Below are 26,414 nucleotides of genomic sequence, written 5' to 3'. Positions count from 1 at the left end.
TCGTAACATACAGAAAACTAGTACACTGAGTTTTCAAGAATTTACCGACAATAACAACGAAAAATACATAGTAATGTCAGTGTTGATATTTGAAGTTTCGTAGTGATGAAACAGCTGAGCGTTGGAAATGTGGTGTTCATACGTACACGAACAATTAATTGTGTCCACAGATTGCCTGAAAATGACAACAGTCTTTACACTTTTATGTAATCGATTTCACTTCTGGAATGAATATAACCTCACCCCATCACTATTTCGTTACCCTTCACCTGAATACCCCACCACTGCCAGGTCCGAATGATCACAACAATCACTGATAAGTCATAATAAACAACATAGGTCTACGAGGAACTTGATTACAAACAACTCGGACTGTCCAAAGAGGTTAGAATATTATGATCTGTGCTATCATAATACTTAAATTCCGGCCAAAAGTTTTAGCGACAAGGAAAATCTGCTTTTTTTCTAAAACAGGTACAAGCAGTTTTTGTTTAATGCCGAACCCCTAGTTGTATTTATTTTCTCAACAAAATTTGTTTCATATATTGTTACTTCGCTTCTCTACAAGCAGGTTAGCTGGAAGCAAATAAAAGTACTCTTCAGCCACTGGATAAGCATCACATGCCAAGATTCAAATCTGTAGTAGCTGCTACGGGAGATATTTCTTCCCGAAACCACTTCCTAAACTGATTATAAAAATGAACTTTGTATGAGAGTAATGAGAGCATGGAACTACTCTGCCTGTTACCTTGGCTACGGTTTGTTTACACAATATGACACCGGTAAGCTGGGTGGACCGGTTAAAGAAAGCGGAGAAAATAGGTGTGATTGCGGATGGTACGTTAATATTCTTGTAAATAAACTATTATTTAATATACTCTGCATTACTATGAAAAGCGAATGATATCAGTACTCTCCCGTGGGATTAATCTAGGACTACTAATTTTAAAATTTTTGTGTTTCCGGATTTGTATGGATTATCTCACCTATTATTCTTAACAAAACCGGTAGAGTATTGCTGCGTAATGCAAAGTTAAACCTGTTGACTTCAGTAGATTTAGGAACATGGTAATTAATGTTTTTGTTCTCATTTACTGCAGAAATAGAATTTTTTTGCAAAGATTATGGGATATCTACTATGTACGACATTTTATATTATCAAAAAGGCCGTGTTAATCACAAGTTGTTGACTTACAAGTTTAATTTTTTTTTTGTAATTAGTAGTTTCTAGATATGTTATTTGTGTTGTAGGATGTTGTGCGGGTGTACGAATTTCAGTGACCGTTATTGTGTGACAGTCGTTGTGGTCGATCTTATAAGTCAATTGAGAGACATGTAGTGACCTCTTGGCACTAATATTATATCACATTATAACCGTTTGATATATCTGGCTACACTTCTCAGTTGATCTTCATAGCCATTCATCACATGAATTGTTACAGTTAGCATTACACAACAGAAATCCGCTGATACTTCATAACCATTCATCACATGAATTGTTACAGTTAGCATCGCGCAACAGAAAAATCTGCTGTCACTGGGATGCCACGTTTCATGAGACCAAGTGCTGCACAACTGCTCGATCACAATTATCAAAAATAATATAACCAATTAGTTGTGCCAATAATTTTTCAGCACATTGTGTTTACATAGAAATAAAAAAAAGAATCTCTTCCTCTTTTCATTCGTATTGTAATGTATGGATTTGTGATTTAAATATGAAATGAATTTTTAAGTTAACATTTACAGGCAATATAATAAGTTGAATTCGAAGCTCATATATAAAAAAAAAGAAGACATAAAAAGTATTTAAGAAAATACCCAACAGAACAACATCACTGTTTTGTATTTTTGATGCATATTTTGTGTCGCCCTTTGCTGCTTTCAATAATCCTTCATTGCCCCCCCCCCCTCTTTTTTAGAAAATTCAAAAATTCATCACAACTTTCAGAAAAGTTTACTTCTATTTGAAGGTTTCATTTAATTAAGAGCATGAATATCTAATTTCTTTCTCTGGCCACTGGTTCTTTGTCATATTGAAGATTCTTTCAGCCAATGAGTTACTTTTAAGAAATGAAAATATTGTGATACAAGCCTAAGCAACTGGAAATTAAAGGTATCAAATATGGTCTGTTGCTTAAAGAAATCTGTACAACTCTGGTCTTCTGCTGTACTTTTATGACTTGATGTTCTGGAAATCACAACCTTCATTGAAATAACTGTTTTTATCCAGGTTGAGATTCAATTTGTTGGTAACCTTAAAAATATGTTGCTTATTGATAGACAGTTACAACCTGTCTCCTTCGGTATAAAGTGTTCAAATAACATACAGCACTGCAGCCAGTTGACATCTTCAACAACTGCTGATATTTTGACAGGTGCACACACTGACATTTTCAAGGCACAAATGCAGTGAGACAATGCTGTGCAAGGGAACTTCAGTCTCTAGCCTCATTGTGTATTAAAATTCCTAAAGACAAGCCATGTCTATGAACAACTGCTCAATCACCTTGCAAAACTTTGTAGCCACTATAGGACTCCTCATCACGTTAAGTTGTAGGGCTTTTATGTTTTAGAGTATCTGATGTATGGGAAGACTTTGATCCCGTCCCTCCTGTAGACTCTCACCAGACGTATGTATATTTCTTGGAGATCTATCTGCTATCCCCTGCTTATGCAATAGATAACACTGTTCCAGAACTTTCGCTGGTAGGTTCTTCGCAGGGAAGATCATGAGATCCATTATTGGGAAACTGGTGATCTCCTCTTTGATAAATCAGTTTGTCTTGTTTGTTTCAGAAGATTTGAAAGACGACAGCTTCTTCAGTCCTATGACTATTTCGTGAAACTTTTGTCACAGTTATCACAGTGTTTACTGTTGGCTCCATTGTTGTCATTTGATGCTGGTGTTTTTGTTTTACTTGTACTGTGTTTTACAGAGTATTCCCTAGCAATGTTTCGTCGTAGGTCTAGTGTGAAAGCTTGCCTAACAGGTGGCAAATTAGATGCGTGACATATAAAGTTTCCATCATTGATCTTATTCTTAGCTTATACTTGAGTCACTGGTGATGGTGGCAATATATAATGATCACCTGCAAGCTTTAAACTTTCTGGCAAATTAATATTGTGTGCTGGACTGGGACTTGAAACTGGGAATTTGGCCTTACATGGACAAGTGCTCCACAATCTGAGCTACTGGAGCACGATTTACGAACCTTCTGTACAGAGACTGACACTCCTGGATGAAAGGACATTGTAGAAATGTGACTTGCCCACAGCCTGGAGGACTGTTTTCAGAATGAATTGTCTCTTTGCAGCAGAATGTTTGCTGATATGAAACTTCCTGGCAGATTAAAACTGTGTGCCAGATCGGGCCTTGAATTTAGGACCTTTGCTTTTCATGCGCATATGCTCTACCAACTGAGCTACCCAAGCATAACATACGACCCATCCTCACAACTTTAAACCGGTGAGGAGAACTTCTGTGGCATTTATAAGGTGGAAGATGAGGCACTGATGGAAGTAAAGCTGTGAAGATGGTTTGTGAGTCGTGCTCAGGTAGCCCAGTTGGTAGAGCACTTACCTGCGAAAGGCAAAGCTCCCACTTTTGAGTCCCAGTCTGGCACACAGTTTTAATCTGCCAGGAAGTTTCATGTCAGTGCACAGTCTGCTGCAGAGTGAACGTGTGTTCTGGAAACTCACAAACTTGATCTCAGTCTACCATGAACAATGGATGATAATTCTTTGATAATACCCGCCACTCATGCTGTCAAATTGCCAGATTATCAGTGAAACATCGGTCAGACAAAGAATTCAAAATGAGTCTGCACTGAGCGAGGTGGCGCAGTGGTTAACACACTGGAATCGCATTCGGGAGGACGACGGTTCACACACACGTCCGGCCATTCTAATTTATGTTTTTGTGATTTTCCTAAATTGCTTCAGGCAAATGCCGGGGTGGTTCCTTTGAAAGGGCACAATTGACTTCCTTCCCTATTCTTCCCTAATCCGATGGGACCGATGACCTGGTTATTTGTCTCCCACCCCTTCCAAACCAACCAATCAATGAGTCTGCATGCAGTATTCCACATGTATCAATATGAAATTCAAATTGCTCATTGCTCACATGACCAGGTGTCCCTGTTCATAGCAACTGCTTGGACATTTTAGGTGATATAATCCATGCCTATCACTTGTGATGAGCTTGAACCACAGAAAATATGCTTTGTGGACTTGTATATTGGTATTTTGAAAAATACCCTCTATTGTGCGCACTCATAATGTGTTAATATTTTCAGATGGTAGTGTTGCCTGATTTCAAAATACAGGGTGTTTCAAAAATGACCGGTATATTTGAAACGGCAATAAAAACTAAACGAGCAGCGATAGAAATACACCGTTTGTTGCAATATGCTTGGGACAACAGTACATTTTCAGGCGGACAAACTTTCGAAATTACAGTAGTTACAATTTTCAACAACAGATGGCGCTGCAAGTGATGTGAATGATATAGAAGACAACGCAGTCTGTGGGTGCGCCATTCTGTACGTCGTCTTTCTGCTGTAAGCGTGTGCTGTTCACAACGTGCAAGTGTGCTGTAGACAACATGGTTTATTCCTTAGAATAGAGGATTTTTCTGGTGTTGGAATTCCACCGCCTAGAACACAGTGTTGTTGCAACAAGACAAAGTTTTCAACGGAGGTTTAATGTAACCAAAGGACCGAAAAGCGATACAATAAAGGATCTGTTTGAAAAATGTCAACGGACTGGGAACGTGACGGACGAACGTGCTGGAAAGGTAGGGCGACCGCGTACGGCAACCACAGAGGGCAACGCGCAGCTAGTGCAGCAGGTGATCCAACAGCGGCCTCGGGTTTCCGTTCGCCGTGTTGCAGCTGCGGTCCAAATGACGCCAACGTCCACGTATTGTCTCATGCGCCAGAGTTTACACCTCTATCCATACAAAATTCAAACGCGGCAACCCCTCAGCGCCGCTACCATTGCTGCACGAGAGACATTCGCTAACGATATAGTGCACAGGATTGATGACGGCGATATGCATGTGGGCAGCATTTGGTTTACTGACGAAGCTTATTTTTACCTGGACGGCTTCGTCAATAAACAGAACTGGCGCATATGGGGAACCGAAAAGCCCCATGTTGCAGTCCCATCGTCCCTGCATCCTCAAAAAGTACTGGTCTGGGCCGCCATTTCTTCCAAAGGAATCATTGGCCCATTTGTCAGATCCGAAATGATTACTGCATCACGCTATCTGGACATTCTTCGTGAATTTGTGGCGGTACAAACTGCCTTAGACGACACTGCGAACACCTCGTGGTTTATGCAAGATGGTGCCCGGCCACATCGCACGGCCGACGTCTTTAATTTCCTGAATGAATATTTCGATGATCATGTGATTGATTTGGGCTATCCCAAACATACAGGAGGCGGTGTGTATTGGCCTCCCTATTCGCCAGACATGAACCCCTGTGACTTCTTTCTGTGGGGACACTTGAAAGACCAGGTGTACCGCCAGAATCCAGAAACAATTGAACAGCTGAAGCAGTACATCTCATCTGCATGTGAAGCCATTCCGCCAGACACGTTGTCAAAGGTTTCGGGTAATTTCATTCAGAGACTACGCCATATTATTGCTACACATGGTGGATATGTGGAAAATATCGTACTATAGAGTTTCCCAGACCGCAGCGCCATCTGTTGTTGAAAATTGTAACTACTGTAATTTCGAAAGTTTGTCTGCCTGAAAATGTACTGCTGTCCCAAGCATATTGCAACAAACGGTGTATTTCTATCGCTGCTTGTTTAGTTTTTATTGCCGTTTCAAATATACCGGTCATTTTTGAAACACCCTGTAGGTACGTACTCATCAGCATGGATTACATGATTACATAATTAGAGTGGCATTTCTTTGCCACATGACTTGGTAAAGATGCTGTAGGTGTTATCAGGAGACATTGTAAAAAGGATAGTGTGGAATTGATTTACATCCTGAAAAGCCAAAAATACTCTTTCCCAATGTTGTTTTTTAACTGTATACAAACTGTACACATATATTTCAAAGAAAATATCTAAATGAAAGTGTAGCTGTGATTGAAGAGTTCATCCTACTACTGAAATACAAATCTCCATCAATTTATTTCTAGAGAAATAGGCAGACTCATGATAGGTAGTACTGTAACCCACTGTAAATCTTGATGGTAAGATTGCAGCAGATTTTGTAACAAAAATCAGTTTATTTGTAGAATGAGGAAAGTCTTCTCCAGTTATTGGGAAAATATGCATACTGTTCCAGTCATTTGTGGCACAAATAGAGGCCCCTCAGGGGGTTCGCCACTTTTTGGCGTGTTTGTGCTTGGCTACCATGTGTCCCCAGCCTTTGCAGCATTTTTTCCCTTCTGTGCTGCATGTCTATCCTCTTGCTATTCTTTTTCCCCCTCCCTTGGGGAACATGTGTGGGGTGTTATTGGGATTGTTCTGCATTCTGTCGCTGACGTGCGAACCGTCTCACCTTTGTTTTTCGCTACCCTTTCCTTTCTTTTTTTCCCTTCTCCTCTCTTTCCTCTGCTTCAGAACTTGAGGATCCTCTTTTTTTCTTCTTCCTCCCTGTGTGCTCCTAAAGGCTAGCCCATGTGTCTGACGCGTAACAGGTGACTGGGTAACATGTAATTTCCAGCCCTGGGTTGACAGATAGGGTTGGCACATACCCCCTGGTACAGGCCAGGTCCAGGGAGGGGTGATTGCCTGAGCTGTAACCTTCCCAAATTGCTGAGTGGTCCCTCTGACAGGTGTTCGCGAGGTTTGACCAGAGGAGTGAACAATCACCTGAGGTGTGTGCACCCCCTTGTGAAGGAGGCCCCCAGTTGGAAGGAACCTGCCATCGTAGACGCTGGCAGTCATTGGGGATTTCCTCGTGATGAGTCAATCATCTTCCCACTCAGCGTCTACAAAACATAAACGCAATGAGGCTAATGATTCAATGACCCTTCCCGCTGCACCATGGTTCCTCATGGTCTCACGTACTGAAGATGGTCAGTCCTTCGCCACGGTAAATCTGTTTATTCAGAAAGGTGTTGATGCAATTGCTGGCCATGTGAAGTCATGCTCTCATTTATGGAATGGTACTTTGTTTTTGGAGTCCACTTCTGATTGTCAAGCACAACTGCTTGCTTCATTGCTTCTCCACGGTTACTCTGTTCATGTCGAGGCCCATCGAGCTTTGAATTCTTCCCGTGGTCTAATTTACACCAAGCTGCTCGACTGTCTAACCAAAGCCGAAATACAATCTTACCTCTCTGATCAGGGTGTCATTGCCATTCATCATGTAATGAAAAAGGTAGATTCCTCCTTAGTGCCCACCCGCACTCTCTTTCTCATCTTTGATAGAGCAGTGCTTCCGTCCAAGCTCAAAGCAGGCTATGTAATTATCACTGTCAATCCATAGATTCCGAGCTCAGTGCACTGCTACCAGTGTCATCATTTCAACAGCACCAGAATGTCTTGTCGACACCCAGCCAAATGTGTTACCTGTGGGAGGGATGTGCACGAGGGCGGTTGTCCACCTCCTCCCCGCTGTATTAACTGCAATGATGGCCATGCTGTCTCCTCTCGGGAGTGTTCAGTGTATCTTGATGAGTGGATAAAGGAAAAGGTGCCTTATTCAGTTGCTCACAAGTTACCTGCTAGTCGCGAACCCTGTGTTCTCCCATCTGGTACCTTTAGTTCTGTTCTTGTTACCCTTCGCTCCATGAAGGACATGGCCACGCAGACATGTGACCTCCAATTCAGCTCTGAGTTGCAAAATCGCCTAGTGTCAAGGTAGCATCACCATCAAGCTGTGCTGCAACAAGCTGTCAAACTCTCGCCTCAAGGGGCGGAACCACTAGCTACACAACCAGTAGGCTGGAATGGACAGAAGGAGTACTCCCATGAAGACTTCCTCCGTCCCTCCAGCCAAAAAACACCTGAGTCTTCATCTAACCGGAAAGGCTTGAAGAAGTCCACCAAAGGCAAACTGTCTTCTCCTTTGCCACCTCGACGATCCTCTTTGATGGTGTCGGCACGTGGTACTTTAGCCTGTCCAGCATCTGTGTCGCTGGTGCGCACCAACAACCATTTTTCGGTGTTGGACTCCACAGACTGACTGCACAAGCAAGCTGATGCTTTGTGAACCCCATGGAGCAGGATCTTCATGCTTTGTGCCCTGTAGTAGTGCCCCTTCACCAGCTGTCACTCGGCAGCTGCCGAGGTGACACCCCTATGTCTCTTCCTCATCATGACTCTCCTCCAATGGAACATTTGTGGCCTTTGATCCCACAAATAGGATTTAAGGCTGCTTTTAGTGTCTCAGCGTCTCCTTGTACGCTGCCTTCAGGAAACAAAATTGCGCTCTCCCGACCGCTTTGAGCTTTCACGTTTCTTACCATTTCGTTTTGACCTTCCCCCTGAGGTCGGCATTTCCTCTCATGGGGATGTCATGCTGCTCATATGGAATGACATTCATAGTTAGCCCATCTTCCTGACTACCACTCTTCAAGCTGTTGCAGTTCATCTTTTCCTTCCCCACTTGACTTTTTATCTCTGTACTGCACATGTCCCGCCATCATTCACTGTCACCAGGGCAGACTTCCTTCAACTTATTGGGCATTTTTGCTACTTGGTGACTTTAATTCATATCATCCCCTTTGGGATTCTCCCAGGACCTGTCAGAGAGGTACCCTCTTGGCTGACCTTCTTAACCAACTTAACCTCTTCTGCCTTAACACTGGAGCACCCACTTTCCTTTCCAACTCCTCGCACACCTATTCCCATTTGGACCTATCCTTCTGCACTGCCTAGGTTGCCCATCGTCTTGAGTTGTCCGTTCTTTCTGACTACTACTCGAGTGACCATTTCATGTGTGCTGTCCATTTACTGACTGCTACCCCATCCACATGCACGCCCAAATGGTAGCTTACTAAGGCTGACTGGCACTTTTACTCCTCCCTGGTGACCTTCGAAGAACAAGATTTCCCCAGTTGTTATGACCAGGTCAGATATCTCACAAACTTTATCCTTACTGCTAAAGAATGTTCCACCCCCCCGCACTTCTTCTCTACCGCATCGTGTCCCAGTCCCTTGGTGGACTGAGGCATGCCGCGACATAATTCACACACTTAGACATGCTCTCTGCATTTTTAACCCACCACCCTACACTGGCAAACTGCATTAATTATAAACAGATGCGTCCAAAATGTTGTTGCATTATTCGGGATAGCAAAAGAGGTAGCTGGATTTCATTCACTAGTTCCTTAACAGTTCCACACCTTCCTCTGTTGTGTGGGCCAACCTCTGATGGCTCTCTGGAACCAAGATCTATTCCCCAATTTCCGTCCTGACAGTCACTGACAATGTCATTGTACATTCTATTGCTATCTCCAACACCTTGGACCGCCATTTTGTGTCAGTTTCGAGTTCTTCCCACTATCACCCTGCCTTCCTTCATCGGAAATGGGCGGAGGAGGCTCGAACGATTCGCTTCTCTTCTCCGCATTGTGAGTGCTGCAATGTCGCCTTTACTATGACTGAGCTAGATCATGCTCTCAGTTCATCCCGATCCTCTGCCCCATGGCCAGATGCCATCCACATTCAGATGTTGCAGCACCTTTCTCTTGTGGGCATACACTTTCTGCTTAGCATATACAACCACATCTGGGCCGAGGGCACATTTTCTGTGCGCCTCATGAAGCCACTGTCATACCCATACCCATACCTAATCCTGGTAAGGACAAAACCCTTCTTTCCAGCTACCACCTTATCTCTCTTACCAGCTGTGTTTGCAAGGTGATGGAACGATGCTCGACTGGTGTGGTGGCTCGAGTCTCGCCATTTGCTAACGAATGTACAGTGTGGATTTCGAGCATGGTGTTGTGCAGTTGACAGTCTCATTACTTTGTCCACCTATGTCATGAATGGTTTTCTGTGGAAATCCCAGACTGTGGCCATGTTTTTCGATTTAGAGAAGGCCTACAACTCCTGCTGGAGAACTTGTATCCTCCATACTCTTTACGTGTGGGGCTTCCGTGGGCGCCTGCCCTGTTTTCTTTGGGTATTTTTACAAGACTGAGTTTTTGAGGTGTGTGTGAGGTCTGCCTTGTCAGACACCTTTTTCCAGGAAAATGATGTGCCTCTGGGTTACGTACTGAGCTTAATCCTCTTTGCTATCGCCAGCCAGGCCTTAGTGTCTGGAGATGACAGTAGCCCCTTAGTGTTTGGAGATGAGAGTAGCCATGTGTTTGTGGGTTGGCTAGTGTGTGGGTTTTCTATATCTGATGAAGGACTTAGTCCAATAGCTGAATATGTCTAGCATTCTTTTTCATTGTGCCTGTCTGTAACTTAATGCCTCCTCTATGTGGTTTGTAGAATCCTGTTTTATCTGTATTGTTTTCATTTCATTTTTTATAATCATTTCATTTATAACCTTGTTGTTTGCCAAAACGGCATTGTAGGCCTAATTTTCAGCACAAAACAGAAATAACATATTTTGTGGCCCAGCTGGTCAATAAGTGTCATAGACATTAACTATGTAAGTAAACTAACGTAAATTAATGTCTGAGTATCACACCTTTGTATATGGAAATAGCCTCAAGCTGAATTTCATATGAACCATTGCATGATTTTGTCATTCACAAGAACTTTACACACAAACTCACTGAAGGTAACACATAAAGTGCTGAAACGTCTATGGGTGGAACAAAAATGGGTAAACTTATTCTTCCATGAGGAGGCAAATCTCTTTAGTTTTCCTTTACAGTTATATAAAGTATTACAGTATATAAGAACTACAAAATACAACAAATGATTGTTGGTACAGATAGCAAGTCTTGCATCTGGAATGGAGGCAGTCTCATAATTTGCACCCTCATGCCCAGAGGTAATGATGGTCTCTGCTTTGGAACAGAATGGAGGGCTTTAAGCAAAGGCATAAATGATTTTATGGTGATCGATGGTGGAGATTTAGTGATGTCCACTATCAGCTTGCAAATTGTAGGACCTCCGTCAATACATCCTATGTGTTCTACACAGAACACACATGACATGTGCACATGGTTTTAGGCTAGAGGAATCCCTCCATAGACTTAATAATTAATTACATGTCATATTCAGAGGGTGGAGTAGATGATCAATCACATTAATCACAGAGGAGAATATGCAGACAAGAAACAGAAAATGTTGTTGTTGTGGTCTTCAATCCAGAGACTGGTTTGATGCAGCTCTCCATACTACTCTATCCTGTGCATGCTTCTTCATCTCCCAGTACCTCCTGCAACCTACATCCTTCTGCATCTGTTTAGTGTATTCATCTCCTGGTCTCCCTCTACGATTTTTACCCTCCACACTGCCCTCCAATACTAAATTGGTGATCCCTTGATGCCTCAGAATATGCCCTACCAACCTATCCCTTCTTCTAGTCAAGTTGTGCCACAAATTTCTCTTCTCCCCAATTCTATTCAATACCTCCTCATCAGTTATGTGATCTACCCATCTAATGTTCAGCATTCTTCTGTAGCACCACATTTTGAAAGTTTCTATTCTCTTCTTGTCCAAGCTATTTATCGTCCATGTTTCACTTCCTTACATGGCTACCCTCCATACAAATACTTTCAGAAACGACTTCCTAACACTTAAATCTATACTCGACGTCAACAAATTTCTCTTCTTCAGAAATGCTTTCCGTGCCATTGCCAGTCTACATTTTATATCCTCTCTACTTCGACCATCATCAGTTATTTTGCTCCCCAAATAGCAAAACTCATTTACTACCTCAAGCGTCTCATTTCCTAATCTAATTCCCTCAGCATTACCCGATTTAATTCGACTACATTCCATTGATGGGTAGATCACATAACTAATGCCAGTTTTCTTTCTCCTGATAACAACATCCTCCTGAGTAGCCCTGCCCGAAGATCCGAATGGGTGACTATTTTACCTCCGAAATATTTTACCCAAGTGGACGCCATCATCATTTAACCATAAAGTGCTGCATGCCCTTGGGATAAATTATGGCTGTAGTTCCCCCTTGCTTTCAGCGGTTCGCAGTACCATCTCAGCAAGGCTGTTTTGCTTAGTGTTACAAGGCCAGATCAGTCAATCATCCAGACTGTTGCTCCTGCAACTTCTGATAAAGCTGCCACTACCCCTCTTCAGGAATCACACATTTGTCCGGCCTCTCAACAGATACCAGACTGTTTCATTGGCAGGATCCTAAGGAAATGAATTTCACAAATCATGTGTGTGAGTGATTCTCGTGTTTTTCTCCTTGTTTAAAGGGTGTTAGAAAAGATAGAACTGATACAAATAGAAGCAGCTTATTTTGTCATGGATTTGTTTAGCAAGTGTGCGGATGTCATGGAATGATTTGACAAACTTCAGTGGCATAAGCTGCAGAAGAGACATCAAGTAGTGGCACAGGGTATCCTCCACCACGCACCGTTCGGTGGCTTGTGGATTGTCTATGCAGATGCAGATGTAGATGCATGAAGGAGAAGTTCACTGCTGTATTCCACAAATATAGTTTCCAGGAAGATCCAGGAAACATATTTCTACTTCCTACATACATCTGACGAAACGACCACAATGAGAAAACAGAGTTCTGAGCTCATATAGAGGCTTAGAGACAGTTGTTCTTCCTGCCCATCGTTCATTAATGGAATAGGAAAGGGGAAAACAGCCTGAAAGGTCATTTGCAGAGTATACCTGCAGATGATAGCTTTGTGAATCTTTTAATCCAAACAGCTGTTTATTCATTTTCACTGTTTTCAGAATATGTTACTCCGCTGTAGATAAACTGACTCTGATGAAGTTAGTTGTACAACTAACTTTACTATGTAAATATTATATGATTAGTGTCATATTATGAGATGGCCAATGGTACTGCTTGGAGGCAAAATATGTTAAGACAACTCTGTATGGCTTATGGGAACAAGATTTCTCATGTTTGTAGAACATTTGCCTCACAATCTTGGTCTTTTTTTTCCAAGCTCCACCCATCTACTCAGTTCAGCTCTTAGTTCGTGCTCTCAGCAGAGAACAGGTAAAGGCCATTTGGTGAACCTTTCTTTACCTGAGAAAGGAGCGAAAGAAGTACCAGTGTTATAGGTATCAAACTGTGTAAGAAATTGGCTAAATGAATTATTGGTGGATGTGACAGCCAAAGGCACCTGCAAGATTTGTAGCGTAGCACAGTATGGTGTCTTCATAAATCCATTGGCCATCCTGTAAAGTCAAAATATCACATTTCACTGCAAGGATAAATGGCTAGAAGTGGGAAATAAGAAACAGCGCACAGTGAAACCATCTTAGTGGCTTAGTGACAGTCTATAGCTCCTTTCAGTCACTTCAATAAGTAAAATATTGGTAAAGTAGTCCAAACAGGGTACCGCCCTTTGAAGCAGGAATTCTTTTGCAGGAAAAAGGATGTGTCAGTGTGTGGTAGTTGTTGTTTATTTTTGGTAGAATGAACTTTATTAACTGATGAAAGGATAGTCCATCATTCAGTTGGGAACTTGTCCTTTATTTTTGGTGATAATATACAAAGAGCCAAGTGCATTCTAAAATTTTGTTGCATCTGACAATTAAGACTTAATCATAATTATCTTCAGAAATTTAGTTTTGACTAATCTGTAACTTATTGAGAATATTATTTGCTTGTGTGCTGTTGTATGCTGCAGATCTGATTTACATGTAAAAATTTAAATCTGAGTAATTAATATTACTTCCCGTGGCATAATATTGTGATAGATTCGAGACTGCTGTCAGTTTGAAAAAAAGATGTTTTGTTGTATTACAGGTTTATTTTATTTATTTTTTAAATATTATGCAGGTTTATTTTTAAATGTCTGAACAAATTGCAAAGAGTTGCACTATTATTGCAGTTTGCTTCATAATATAAAGTTGTAAAAACAATCTTAAGTAGAAATGACCATTTATGAAATAGTTTTCAGTTAATAAACCTGAGGTATATTAGTCATTTTGTTCAGACAATAATATGGGATTCAGTAATTATTAAAACATCATTTCACCTACACATTATGTACCCGCTGAGGCCTTCTGGCAGATCAAAGAACACCTGCATACAATGTTTGTGTATGTTTCTTGAAATGTGAGATGACACTATGACAGCAGCAGCTTCCATTGGATGTATTACGTTGTGATCATATTACACATGTGTAGCTCTTATCATCTGATTTTATTTTGCAGGTAAGCGTAAAATTCATTACAAACTGGAAGATGGCCTTGAAATGGTGGAAGAGTATAGTCTGGACACAAATGTTCTCGTAAGAAGGGCTTGGAGAGATAGAAGGAAACTATGTGGAAATCATCAGTGGGCAGTTGAAGTTGGTGATCCAGAACCCCAGACAAATAGTTTAGATGCTGTTGGGATCAAGGAAGATGTTAATTCAGTGAGTTTCATTATTACACTCTACCACTGTTCATAATCTTTCTGTTAATACAATTATTTTCTTAGAGAGCTAGAAAAAAAATTTCTGGGAATGATCAATGATCACATGAAGTGGGGACCTAGAACCCAAGAAAAATACTTAAGATGCTATTGGGATAAAAGAAGGCAATAATTCAGTTAATTCCACAATTACTCTCTGTCAGTTGTCATAGTCTTACAGTGAATGCAACTATTTTCTTGGTCTTTTTGCTATAAAACTTATCTTCCTATATCATCATCTCACAGTTTTTATCAGCTCTTAGATAATTCCAAGTGTTCCTTTCTAATATATGGGTTTGCATAAAAGTAACTAATTTATAGTAGGAGAACAGGTGAGAGAGGAGTGAGGTAGAAAATAAAAAAAAAAAATAATAAAATAAAATAAAAAAGCAGGACTTTTGACATCACACAGATATTGAACTGCTGCCAAGTATAATGCTTTTTTTCAGTTACCTTGTTTGCATTTGGATACTTTTGTTGAGAACACTGTTTTTTTCCCCCTTCACTTTCATTGTTGCACAACTGCTGTCAGGTACCTGTTAAGTAGGATAACTCTATGCTTTCCTCCAGGTGGCCCACAGCTCTTTTGTGGGTACTTGTGTGGTGCACATGAGTCCCTGAGCTATTGCAGCCTTTCTCCTTTTCCAGGCTGCTTTACCTGCCCCCTCCTTCTCCTTCCCTGTACTTATTCCTTTCCGTTTGCCCCTTCCTTGTCCTCTCTTGGTGTTCTTATTTATATCGGCTCAGTTGCCTTCTTGACTTCACTTTGTCTTGTAGATTTGCTTTGTTTCCCTTTTCTCCTCTTTCTTGACTTTTCGTTTTTTGGTCTCCCTCAAGGGTTTGACCTCTCTGTCTCTAAATTTGAAATCTGTAATGTGAGCCAGATGGGGAAGAACTCCCTGCCTAGCGTCTTTGGTGTGGGTTTGTTTCTCCCTCCTCTCCCCCTCCCTCCCCCTCCCCCTCCCCCTCCCCCTTCCCCCTTCCTCCCCTTCCCTCCCCCTCCCTCCCCCTCCCTCCCCTGCCATCGGAGACAACGGTAATCGTGGGGAATACTTCTGCAATGGTTTCCTCTACATTTACAATGTCTGCTCACAAGCAAAAGTTGAATGAGTCTCAGCCAGGGAAAATTCTTCCATCAGTGCCAAAGTTCCTTGTTGTTTCTCGGTTGGACGAAGGTCAAGACTTCTCCACTGTCAACCCTTTCATCATTTAGAAGGGTGTCGATGCAACTGCATGTCCTGTAAAGTCTTGTTCCCAATTACGAAATGGCACCTTGTTGTTAGAAACAGTCAGTGCCCTCCAGGCACAAAAATTGCTGCGAACGTCACTGCTACACACCTCCTCTGTCTGGGTGGAAGTGCACCGCACTTTAAATTCATCATGCGGGGTGGTTTATACATGCTCCCACGACGGATTGTCCGTCGAGGAAATTAAAAACTACCTGTCTGACCAGGGCATAACGGCTGTTCATTGAGTCATGAAAAGGGTTGACAGGGACTTGGTTCCAACCTGTACTATCTTCTTGACATTTGACACAGTTCAACTTCCATTGATCATTAAAGCGGGGTATGAGACAATTTCAGTTCGCCCTTACAGCCCAACCCTACGCGTTGCTATCGGTGTCAGTGGTTCAATCATACCAGCCAGTTGTGTTTCAATCCGGCAAAATGCGTTAGGTGTGGCAAGGGTGCCCATGAGGGTGCTTGTCCACCTCCATCCCCTCATTGCATCAACTGTATGGGTGACCATGCTGCTTCCTCCAGAGATTGCCCCATTTTCAAAGATGAACTTCTTATTCAGGAAATCAGAGTGAATGAAAAGGTGTCTACACTTGCTGCTCATAAGTTATTCACCAGTCGAAAGCCCTCTGTGCCTCCGGCCGGTAAATATAGCACTGTCCTTGTATCTCCTCGGCCTACTAAGGAGGCAGCCATGCAGACTTGTGATCTCACCTTTAGTGGCACAGTTGTCAGACCAGACAGCTCAAAGATCGCCCGTTCAACCTCCCCACTAACACCTGCTCACTCTATGTCTCACCCTTTATCGGCTTCTGCTAAACCACGAGCCCCAAAATCAGACACCTGGACTTCCAAAAAAGTGCCTACTCGCGAAGAATTTTTACATACCCCAACAACACAACCATCGATTCCACCCTCATCTCAACATCCTGTTTCCAAGAAGGCTCATAAGAAACCAAGTTCCTCTCCTTCTCCGCCATGGCATGTCTCATCTACAGCGTCACCTGGCGGTAACCACCCTCAGCCATCTTCTGTGTCGCCAAGGTGCACTGCTGGCGGCCGATCAACCGGCCAATCGCTGGTGGCAGGAGCTGCCCCCGAACAACCTGTGGATCAGGATCTTCTGCCTTTGGCTGAATGCCATTCCACGCTGTCGGCCGCCGGCTCTCAGCAGTCGTTGAGTTGAGAGCAACCGTGGTGAGATTCTTCCCTTTTCTGTCCAACCTATGTCAATTATCCATTTGAATATATGCGGCATTAGAGCCAATCGGGATGAATTGTCGATCCTCTTACGATCCCACTCGCCAGTCATCTTCTGTCTTCAGGTAACAAAGATGCGTTCCCATGATCGCTTTGTTTTCCCTCATTTTCAGTCAGTCTGGTTTGATCTCCCCTCTGTTGATGGCACTCCAGCACATGGGGGACTTATGATTCTTCTCCATGATACTGACCATTATCACCCAATTCCCTTAAACAGTTCTTTCCAAGCTGTTGCTGTCCGTCTTTCCCTTTCTGGATACACTTTCTCTCTTTGTACCGTATACATTCCATCGTCCACACCGATGGCAAGAGCTGATCTCCTTCATCTCCTTGGTAAGCTCCCACCCCCCTATTTGCTGGTTGGGGACTTCAGTGCCCACCTCCCGCTTTGGGGATCTCCGCGTCCTTGTCTGTGTGGCTACCTATTGATTGATGTCTTCCACCAAGCGGATATTGTTTGCCTCAACACTGGGGAGCCTACATTTTTGTCTGCCTCCACGGCGAATTTCTCTCATTTGGACCTTTCGGTCGGTACTGTTCAGCTAGCTCAGCACTTTGAATGGTTCCCTCTTGGTGATACACACTCGAGTGACCATTTTCCGTGTGTCCTTCGAGTGCAGCCTCAACTACCGTCTATGCGCCTGAGACACTGGAAGTTTGCCCAAGCCGATTGGACACTTTTCTTGTCTCTAGTGACAGTCGATGACCGTCACTTTCCTAGTGCCAACGGATCAGGTCACTGATGTTACGGAAGTTATTCTTACAGCTGCAAAACTTTCAATACCTCGCACCTCTGATTTGCCCCGGTGCCCCCCAATTCCTTGGTGGAACGAGGCATGCCGTGACGCAATACGTGAGCGGCGACATGCTCTTCACGTTTCCTGCCACCATCCTACTTTGGCCAACTGTACCTGGTATAAGCAGTTACGTATGCGATGCCATCGTGTCATCCCCTCCTCAGAAGTTAGGAGTCGCGTTCAATGGTTATCTGGCATGCCTAGTTTCTCCCCAGTCTCTGGGCTCACCATCATGCATGATACCATAGTGGACCCCACCGCAATTTCTAACTCATTGGGCCAACACTTTATTGAGATTTCAAGCTCTTCTAATTACCTGCCAGCCTTTCTCCCGAAGAAACGTGCAGCAGAAGTGTGACCTCTTGCTTCCTCCTCTCTCAATAGCGAAAGCTATAATACTGTTTTCCCAATGTGGGAACTCCAACACGCACTCTCTTCTTCACGCGCCAGGACCGGATGTTGTCCATGTCCAAATGTTGCTGCATTTATCATACCATAGTCTGCGTTACCTCCTTCGCCTTTATAATTGAATTTGGATCTACAGTACTTTTCCCAGACAATGGCAGGAAGCTATCGTTGTTCCTGTTCCGAAACCTGGAAAGGACAAACATTTCCCCTCTACCTATCACTCCATTTCTCTCACGAGTAGTTTATGTAAGGTTTTGGAGTGTATGGTGAATTGCCGTTTAGCCTGGTGGCTGGAGTCCCGAAGCCTTTTAACACCTGCCCAATGCAGTTTCTGAAAGCATCGTTCTGCAGTTGACCATCTTGTTGCTCTCTCCACTTATATCATGAACAATTTTCTCAGGAAATGCCAAACGGTAGCAATATATTTTATTCTGGAGAGAGCATACGATACCTGTTGGAGGACAGGCACACTGTTCTCTTGGGTCTTTCGAAGTCAGCTACTCCTTTGTATTCATGAATTTATAGCAGAGTGCACATTTAAAGTGCGAGTGAACACTACTCTCTCCTGTACTTTCTCCCAAGAAAATGGGGTACCCCAGGGCTCCGTGCTAAGTGTTGTACTGTTTGCCATCCCCATAAATCCAATTATGGATTGTCTCCTTCTCCATGTCTCGGGCTCCCTCTTTGTGGACGATTTTGTGATCTACTACAACTCTTAACGGACCAGCCTTCTTGAATGACGTCTTCAAGGATGTTTCGATCGCCTCCACTCTTGGAGCATCGAAACCGGCTTCCGCTTTTCTCCTAGTAAGACTGTTTGTGTCAATTTTTGGTGTTGTACGGAGTTTCTTCTGCCTTCCCTACATCTAGGCCCTGTCAACCTTCTGTTCGCGGACGTCGCTAAATTCTTGCGACTTATGTTTGACTGAAAACTGTGCTGGTCCTCCCACGTTTCCTATCATTTGGCTCGCTGTTTGCGATCCGTCAACATCCTCCGTGTTTTGAATGGTACCTTCTGGGGAATGGACCGGGTGGTCCTTCTTTGCCTATATAGCGCCCCAGTGTGCTCGAAATTAGACTATGGAAGCTTAGTTTACTCCTCTGCTCGGTCATTTATTCTTCGGCATCTCGACTCTGTCCACCACCGTGGATTGCGTTTAGCATCTGGAGCTTTTTACACCAGCCCTGTGGACAGCCTTTATGACGAGACTGCTGATCCTCTGCTGTCCAGTCGGCGAGCTGTCCTTCTGAGTCATGCTAGCCATCTGTCATCCATGCCTTCTAATCCAGCCCATGACCTTTTTTCGATGCCTCCTTGGTTTTAGGGTATGCAGGCCACCCTTCCTCTCTACTACCACCAGGAGTCTGCTTCCGTCAGCTGCTACGGTCTCTTTCCTTCCACTTTCCTAAAACTTTCTTGACAACTGGGGGTACACCACTGCCTTGGCTCTGCTCCCGGACCTGCCTGCTCCGTGACCTTTGTCAGCTTCCCAAGGATGGTACCCCTTCTCTCGTTTATCGTCTGGCATTTGCTGCTCTATATGCGCAAATGAAGGATGCCACATTTATTTACACTGACGGCTCAAAAACATCATTTGATGTTGGGAGTACTTATATTGTTGGCGACACCCCTGATCGATTTCGGCTTCCCGACCAGTGTTCAGTTTTTACTGCAGAGCTTTACGCTGTTCTCCAGCCTGTCCAATACATCCGTCACCATCAGTGGATACAGTATATTATATGCTCAGATTCACTCAGCTCTCTCCTCAGTCTCCAAGCTCTCTACCCTGTCCACCCTCTGGTCCACCGGATTCAGGACTGCCTCCACTTGAGGGGCATCTCTGTGGTATTCCTCTGGATCCTGGATCCCAGGACACGTTGTTATCCATGGAAATGAGGTGGCCGATGTAGCGGCCAAGGCTGCAGTCTCTCTTCTTCAGCCTGCTGTTTGCATGGTTCCCTTCGCCAATCTACAGAGTGTTTTATGTCATTGTGTTGCTCTTTTATGGCGCGCATGTTGGTCTACACTTCCCAATAGTAAATTGCAGTGGGAATAATTTTGCAAAATTATAATTTTAATAAGTGGAATTTTTTTTTTTCCAGAGATGTTTGGGGGGGGGGGGGGGGGGAGGCAGGACTCACACTGTTAAGCATTGCACAATTTGTTTTGGTGAAAAAATTTGTTTCTTATTTGAACTGAGAGGTTGTTGTTGTTGTTGTTGTGGTCTTCAGTCCTGAGACTGGTTTGATGCAGCTCTCCGTGCTACTCTATCCTGTGCAAGCTTCTTCATCTCCCAGTACCTACTGCAACCTAGATCCTTCTGAATCTACTTAGTGTATTCATCTCTTGGTCTCCCTCTATGATTTTTACCCTCCACTCTGCCCTCCAGTACTAAATTGGTGATCCCTTGATGCCTCAGAACATGTCCTACCAACCAATCCCTTCTTCTAGTCAAGTTGTGCCACAAACTCCTCTTCTTCCCAATCCTATTCAATACCTCCTCATTAGTTACGAGGTGCATTCAAGTTCTAAGGCCTCCGATTTTTTTTGTCCGGACTGGAAAGAGATAGAAACATGCGCATTGTTTTAAAATGAGGCCGCGTTCATTGTCAATACATCCCAGAGATGGCAGCACCGTACGGCAGATGGAATTTTACCGCCAGTGGCGAGAATGAGAACTATTTTAAATACTTAAAATGGCGACGTTTTCCTTACTTGAACAGCGTGCAATCATTCGTTTTCTGAATTTGCGTGGTGTGAAACCAATTGAAATTCATCGACAGTTGAAGGAGACATATGGTGATGGAGTTATGGATGTGGTGAAAGTGCGTTCGTGGTTGTGACAGTTTAATGAAGGCAGAACATAGTGTGACAACAAACCGAAACAACCTCGGGCTCGCACAAGCCAGCCTGACGACATGATCGAGAAAGTGGAGACAATTGTTTTGGGGGATCGCCGAATGACTGTTGAACAGATCGCCTCCAGAGTTGGCATTTCTGTGGGTTCTGTGCACAAAATCTTGCATGACGACCTGAAAATGCGAAAAGTGTCATCCAGGTGGGTGCCACGAATGCTGACGGACAATCATATGGCTGCCCGTGTGGCATGTTGCCAAGCAATGTTGAAGCGCAACGACAGCATGAATAGGACTTTCTTTTCGTCGTTCGTGACAATGGATGAGATGTGGATGCCATTTTTCAATCCAGAAACAAAGCGCCAGTCAGCTCAATGGAAGCACACAGATTCACCGCCACCAAAAAAATTTCGGGTAACCACCAGTGTTGAAAAAATGATGGTGTCCATGTTCTGGGACAGCGAGGGCGTAATCCTTACCCATTGCGTTCCAAAGGGCACTATGGTAACAGGTGCATCCTACGAAAATGTTTTGAAGAACAAATTCCTTCCTGCACTGCAACAAAAACGTCCGGGAAGGGCTGCGCGTGTGCTGTTTCACCAAGACAACGCACCCGCACATCGAGCTAAAGTTACGCAACAGTTTCTTCATGATAACAACTTTGAAGTGATTCCTCATGCTCCCTACTCACCTGACCTGGCTCCTAGTGACTTTTGGCTTTTTCCAACAATGAAAGACACTCTCCGTGGCCGCACATTCACCAGCCGTGCTGCTATTGCCTCAGCGATTTTCCAGTGGTCAAAACTGACTCCTAAAGAAGCGTTCGCCGCTGCCATGGAATCATGGCGTCAGCGTTGTGAAAAATGTGTACGTCTGCAGGGCGATTACGTCGAGAAGTAACGCCAGTTTCATCGATTTCGGGTGAGTAGTTAATTAGAAAAAAAATCGGAGGCCTTAGAACTTGAATGCACCTCGTATGTGATCTACCCATCTAATCTTCAGCATTCTTCTGGAGCACCACATTTCGAAAGCTTCTATTCTCTTCTTGTCCAAGCTATTTATCTTCCATGTTTCACTTCCATACATGGCTACACTCCATACAAATACTTTCAGAAATGACTTCCTAACACTTAAATCTGTACTCGACATCAACAAATTTCTCTTCTTCAGAAGCACTTTCCCTGCCATTGTCAGTCTACATTTTATATCCTCTCTACTTTGACCATCATCAGTTATTTTGCTCCCCAAATAGCAAAATTCCTTCACTACTTTAAGTGTCTCTTTTCCTGATCTAATTCCCTCAGCATCAACCGACTTAATTCAACTACATTCCATTATCCTTGTTTTGCTTTTGTTGATGTTCATCTTATATCATCCTTTCAAGACACTGTCCATTCTATTCAACTGCTCTTCCAAGTCCTTTGCTGTCTCTGACAGAATTACAATGTCATAGGCAAACTTCAAAGCTTTTATTTCTTCTCCATGGATTTTAATACCTACTCCGAATTTTTCTTTTGTTTCCTTTATTGCTTGCACAATATGCAGATTGAATAACATTGGGGATATGCTACAACCCTGTCTCACTCCCTTCCCAACCACTGCTTCCCTTTCTTGTCCCTCGACTCTTATAACTGCCATCTGATTTCTGTACAAATTGTAAGTAGCCTTCCACTTCCTGTATTTTACCCCTGCCACCTTCAGAATTTGAAAGAGAGTATCCCAGTCAACATTGTCAAAAGCTATCTCTAAGTCTACAAATGCTAGAAACATAGGTCTGCCTTTCCGATATCTATCTTCTAAAATAAGTCGTAGGGCCAGTATTGCCTCATATGTTCCAACATTTCTCTGATCTTCCCTGAGGTTGGCTTCTACCAGTTTTTCCATTTGTCTGTAAAGAATTTGTGTTAGTATTTTACAACTGTGGCTTATTAAACTGATAGTTCGGTAATTTTCACATCTGTCAACACCTGCTTTCCTTGGGATTGGAATTATTATATTCTTCTTGAAGTCTGAGGGTATTTTGCCTGCCTCATACATCTTGCTCACCAGATGGTAGAGTTTTGTCAGGGCTGGCCTTGTTTTGACTTAGTTCTTTCAGTGCTCTGTCAAACTCTTCACGCAGTATCATATCTCCCATTTCATTTTCATCTACATCCTCTTCCATTTTCATAATATTGTCCTCAAGAACATCGCCCTTGCATAGACCCTCTATATATTCCTTCCACCTTTCTGCTTTCCCTTCTTTGCTTAGAACTGGGTTTCCATCTGAGCTCTTGATATTCATACAAGTGGTTCTCTTTTCTACGAAGGTCTCTTTAATTTTCCTGTAGGCAGTATCTATCTTACCCCTAGTGAGATAAACCTCTACATCCTTACATTTATCCTCTGGCCATCCCTGCTTAGCCATTTTGCACTTCCTGTCGATCTCATTTTTGAGACGTTTGTATTCTTTTTTCCTGCTTCATTTACTGCATTTTTATATTTTCTCCTTTCATTAATTAAATTCAATATTTCTTCTGTTACTGAAGGATTTGTACTAGCCCTTGTCTTTTTACCTACTTGATCCTCTGCTACTTTCCCTACTTCATCCCTCAAAGCTACCCATTCTTCTTCTGCTGTATTTCTTTCCCCCATTCCTGTCAATTGTTCCCTTATGCTCTCCCTGGAACTCTGTATAACCTCTGGTTTAGTCAGTTATCCAGATCCCATCTCCTTAAATTCCCACCTTTTTGCAGTTTCTACAGTTCATAACCAATAGATTGTGGTCAGAGTTCACATCTGCCCCTGGAAATGTCTTACAATTTAAAACCTGGTTCCTAAATCTCTGTCGTACCATTATATAATCTATCGGAAACCTTCCAGTATCCCCAGGCTTCTTCCATGTATACAACCTTCTTTCGTCATTCTTGAACCAAATGTTAGCTATGATTAAGTTATGCTCTGTGCAAAATTCTACCACGTGGTTTCCTCTTTCATTTCTTATCTCCAATCCATATTCACCTACTACATTTCCTTCTGTCCCTTTTCCTACTCTTGAATTCCAGTCACCCGTGACTATTAAATTTTCGTCTCCCTTCACTATCTGAATAATTTCTTTTATCTCATCATACATTTCATCAATTTCTTCATCATCTGCAGAGCTAGTTGACATATAAACTTGTACTACTGTAGTAGGCATGGGCTTCGTGTCTATCTTAGCCACAATAATGCGTTCACTATGCTTTTTGTAGAAGCTTACCCGAACTCCTATTTTTTTAAATTCATTATTAAACCTACTCCTGCCTTACCACTATTGGATTTTGTATTTATAACCCTGTATTCAGTTGACCAAAAGTCTTATTCCTCCTGCCACCGAAGTTCACTAATTCCCTCTGTATCTAACTTTAACCTATCCATTTCCATTTTTAAATTTTCTAACCTACTTGCCCGATTAAGGGATCTGACATTCCACACTCCGATCCGTAGAATGCCAGTTTTCTTTCTCCCGATAATGATGTCCTCCTGAGTAGTCCCTGCTCGGAGATCCAAATGGGGGACTATTTTACGTTCGGAATATTTTACCCAAGTGGACGCCATCATCATTTAACCATACAGTAAAGCTGCATGCCCTCGGGAGAAATTACGGCTGTAGTTTCCCCTTGCTTTCAGCCATTCACAGTACCAGCACAGCAAGGCCGTTTTGGTTAGTGTTACAAGGCCAGATCAGTCAATCATCCAGACTGTTGCCCCTGCAACTACTGAAAAGGCTACTGCCTCTCCTCAGGAAACACACATTTGTCTGGCCTCTCAACAGATACCCCTCCATTGTGGTTGCACCTAGGGTATGGCTATCTGTATCACTGAGGCACGCAAGCCTCCCCACCAGTGGCAAGGTCCATGGTTCATAGGAGAGGGAGTGAGAGGTAGGCGAAATAATTCTAACATTGTGAGTCTTAAGGGCATTTTAGTGGTGAGTAGTACTTTGAGTAAGAGGCTTCATGTCAAGACAGATACATATAACATGTTGTTTCAAACAATGTAGAAATTTGATACAAAATGACTGACATTTCAAAATTAAAATAAGTGTGTTTATTGTAGAGCAGTAAGCCCGCAGTTCTGTAAAGAAATGAACTTCCATGTATAAAACCATGTCAGACTTAAGATTACTTTACAGTTGATTGAAATTATGTTTAAAGTTTGTTGGAAGTCACTGGCTGCTCTCATTATCAAACACTGGATGGTATATTGTGTGAGATTTGCTCTCCATTTTAAGCAAAAGTTAGTTTTTCATGCATTTTGATGTTTATAATGCCATATGTCCTGAACCTTGCATCGTACAATGACATAATTTTGCTCGTACATTCAGTGCTATATGTGGATAGTATCTGCAAAATGTATTGGGAATACGGTCAGTAGCAAACAAGAAATATCATGCCTGATGTTGCAGTACTACCATATGAACAGCAAAAATGTAGTTAGCAATAAGCTCATTCTCATTCTCAAACACTGGACGTATGTAGCTTGAGTATTTGCATGTGGGGAGTTACGCTGCCTCGAGATATATACACAGTTCATAACTTAATATCTGTCTTACTGTGTTGAATTTTTCGCATAAGATTGTACCTTTTAATAGGTAGATTATGTCAACATTTTAAAAGTGGTAGCTGTTTATGTGAAATAGTGAAAATAAAATTTTTGTTGCCCTGGAAACCATTGAGTAGACAACCTTCAACTGGGTCCATGTTATGTGCCCCAGGATAGTCACATAGTAATATAGATGTGATAATAGACCACTTCTCAATGTCATAACTATATGCTGAGCAGTTACCTTTACTCCTTCTAGTACTTGATTTATTACAACATAAGAAGTAGTTATGGTGAAAATCAGTATCAGGAGTCACATATCAGTTGAAGAAAGCAGTCTAGAATTAAATTTTCTTAATGGAATTATTGCAACAAATAACATTAAATGATTTATCACCTAAACATTTGTCAACAGGGTTTCATCATATGTTATTAGCTAAGCAAATGGTCACCCATGCAATTACAAACATAAAACAAAGAAAAAGGCAGGGAAGAGATTAGGTTGTCGTGTAATTCCCATGTACTTCATATTCACCAGTATGACCTGATTCAGAAAAGTTTATTTATAGTTCTTCTCTCTTTGCTATCACATCATTATGAAAAGGACAGTTGCTATTCACCATATAGTGGAGATGCTGAGCTGCCCAACGAAAAGACTGTCATAAATAAGCTTTCAACCAGCAAAGCCTTTGTCAAAAACAGACAACAGACACACATATCCTTACACAGACGCAACTCACACGTGCATGACTGCAATGTCTGGCAACTGAAGCCACACTGTGAGCACCATCACCA

The 26,414-nt window shown here is 42.6% G+C and overlaps 2 protein-coding genes across 7 annotated transcripts in view; one reads left to right on the top strand and one right to left on the bottom strand.

The window, feature by feature from the left end:
• The window catches only part of LOC126248286 (protein FRA10AC1), a 57,992-nt gene extending 57,633 nt beyond the window's left edge, over window positions 1-359 (bottom strand). Inside the window, exons 1-2 of one of the 5 annotated variants that reach the window (XM_049949167.1) lie at window positions 263-359; window positions 147-175 (exon numbers count right to left, since the gene is read on the bottom strand). The gene's annotated coding sequence lies outside the window, so the exon portion shown is untranslated. Of the gene's footprint in view, window positions 1-45 lie in introns of all 5 variants that reach the window. The other 4 variants (XM_049949175.1, XM_049949184.1, XM_049949159.1 and 1 more) reach the window with 4 other exon arrangements.
• Window positions 1-26,414, top strand: part of LOC126248317 (protein DPCD) — a 49,523-nt gene that overhangs the window by 141 nt on the left and 22,968 nt on the right. The window contains exons 1-3 of one of the 2 annotated variants that reach the window (XM_049949206.1): window positions 346-474; window positions 572-837; window positions 14,257-14,459. In XM_049949206.1, the coding sequence (XP_049805163.1) occupies window positions 774-837; window positions 14,257-14,459 (267 nt within the window). In that variant the 5' untranslated portion in view covers window positions 346-474; window positions 572-773. Of the gene's footprint in view, window positions 1-345; window positions 475-571; window positions 838-14,256; window positions 14,460-26,414 lie in introns of those variants that run through there. The other variant, XM_049949215.1, reaches the window with a different exon arrangement.

Source organism: Schistocerca nitens, chromosome 1 (assembly GCF_023898315.1).
Source record: "Schistocerca nitens isolate TAMUIC-IGC-003100 chromosome 1, iqSchNite1.1, whole genome shotgun sequence".
NCBI lineage: Eukaryota > Metazoa > Arthropoda > Insecta > Orthoptera > Acrididae > Schistocerca > Schistocerca nitens.
Note: the sequence above shows the minus strand (reverse complement) of the source record. Positions and strands in the feature narration are given on the sequence as shown.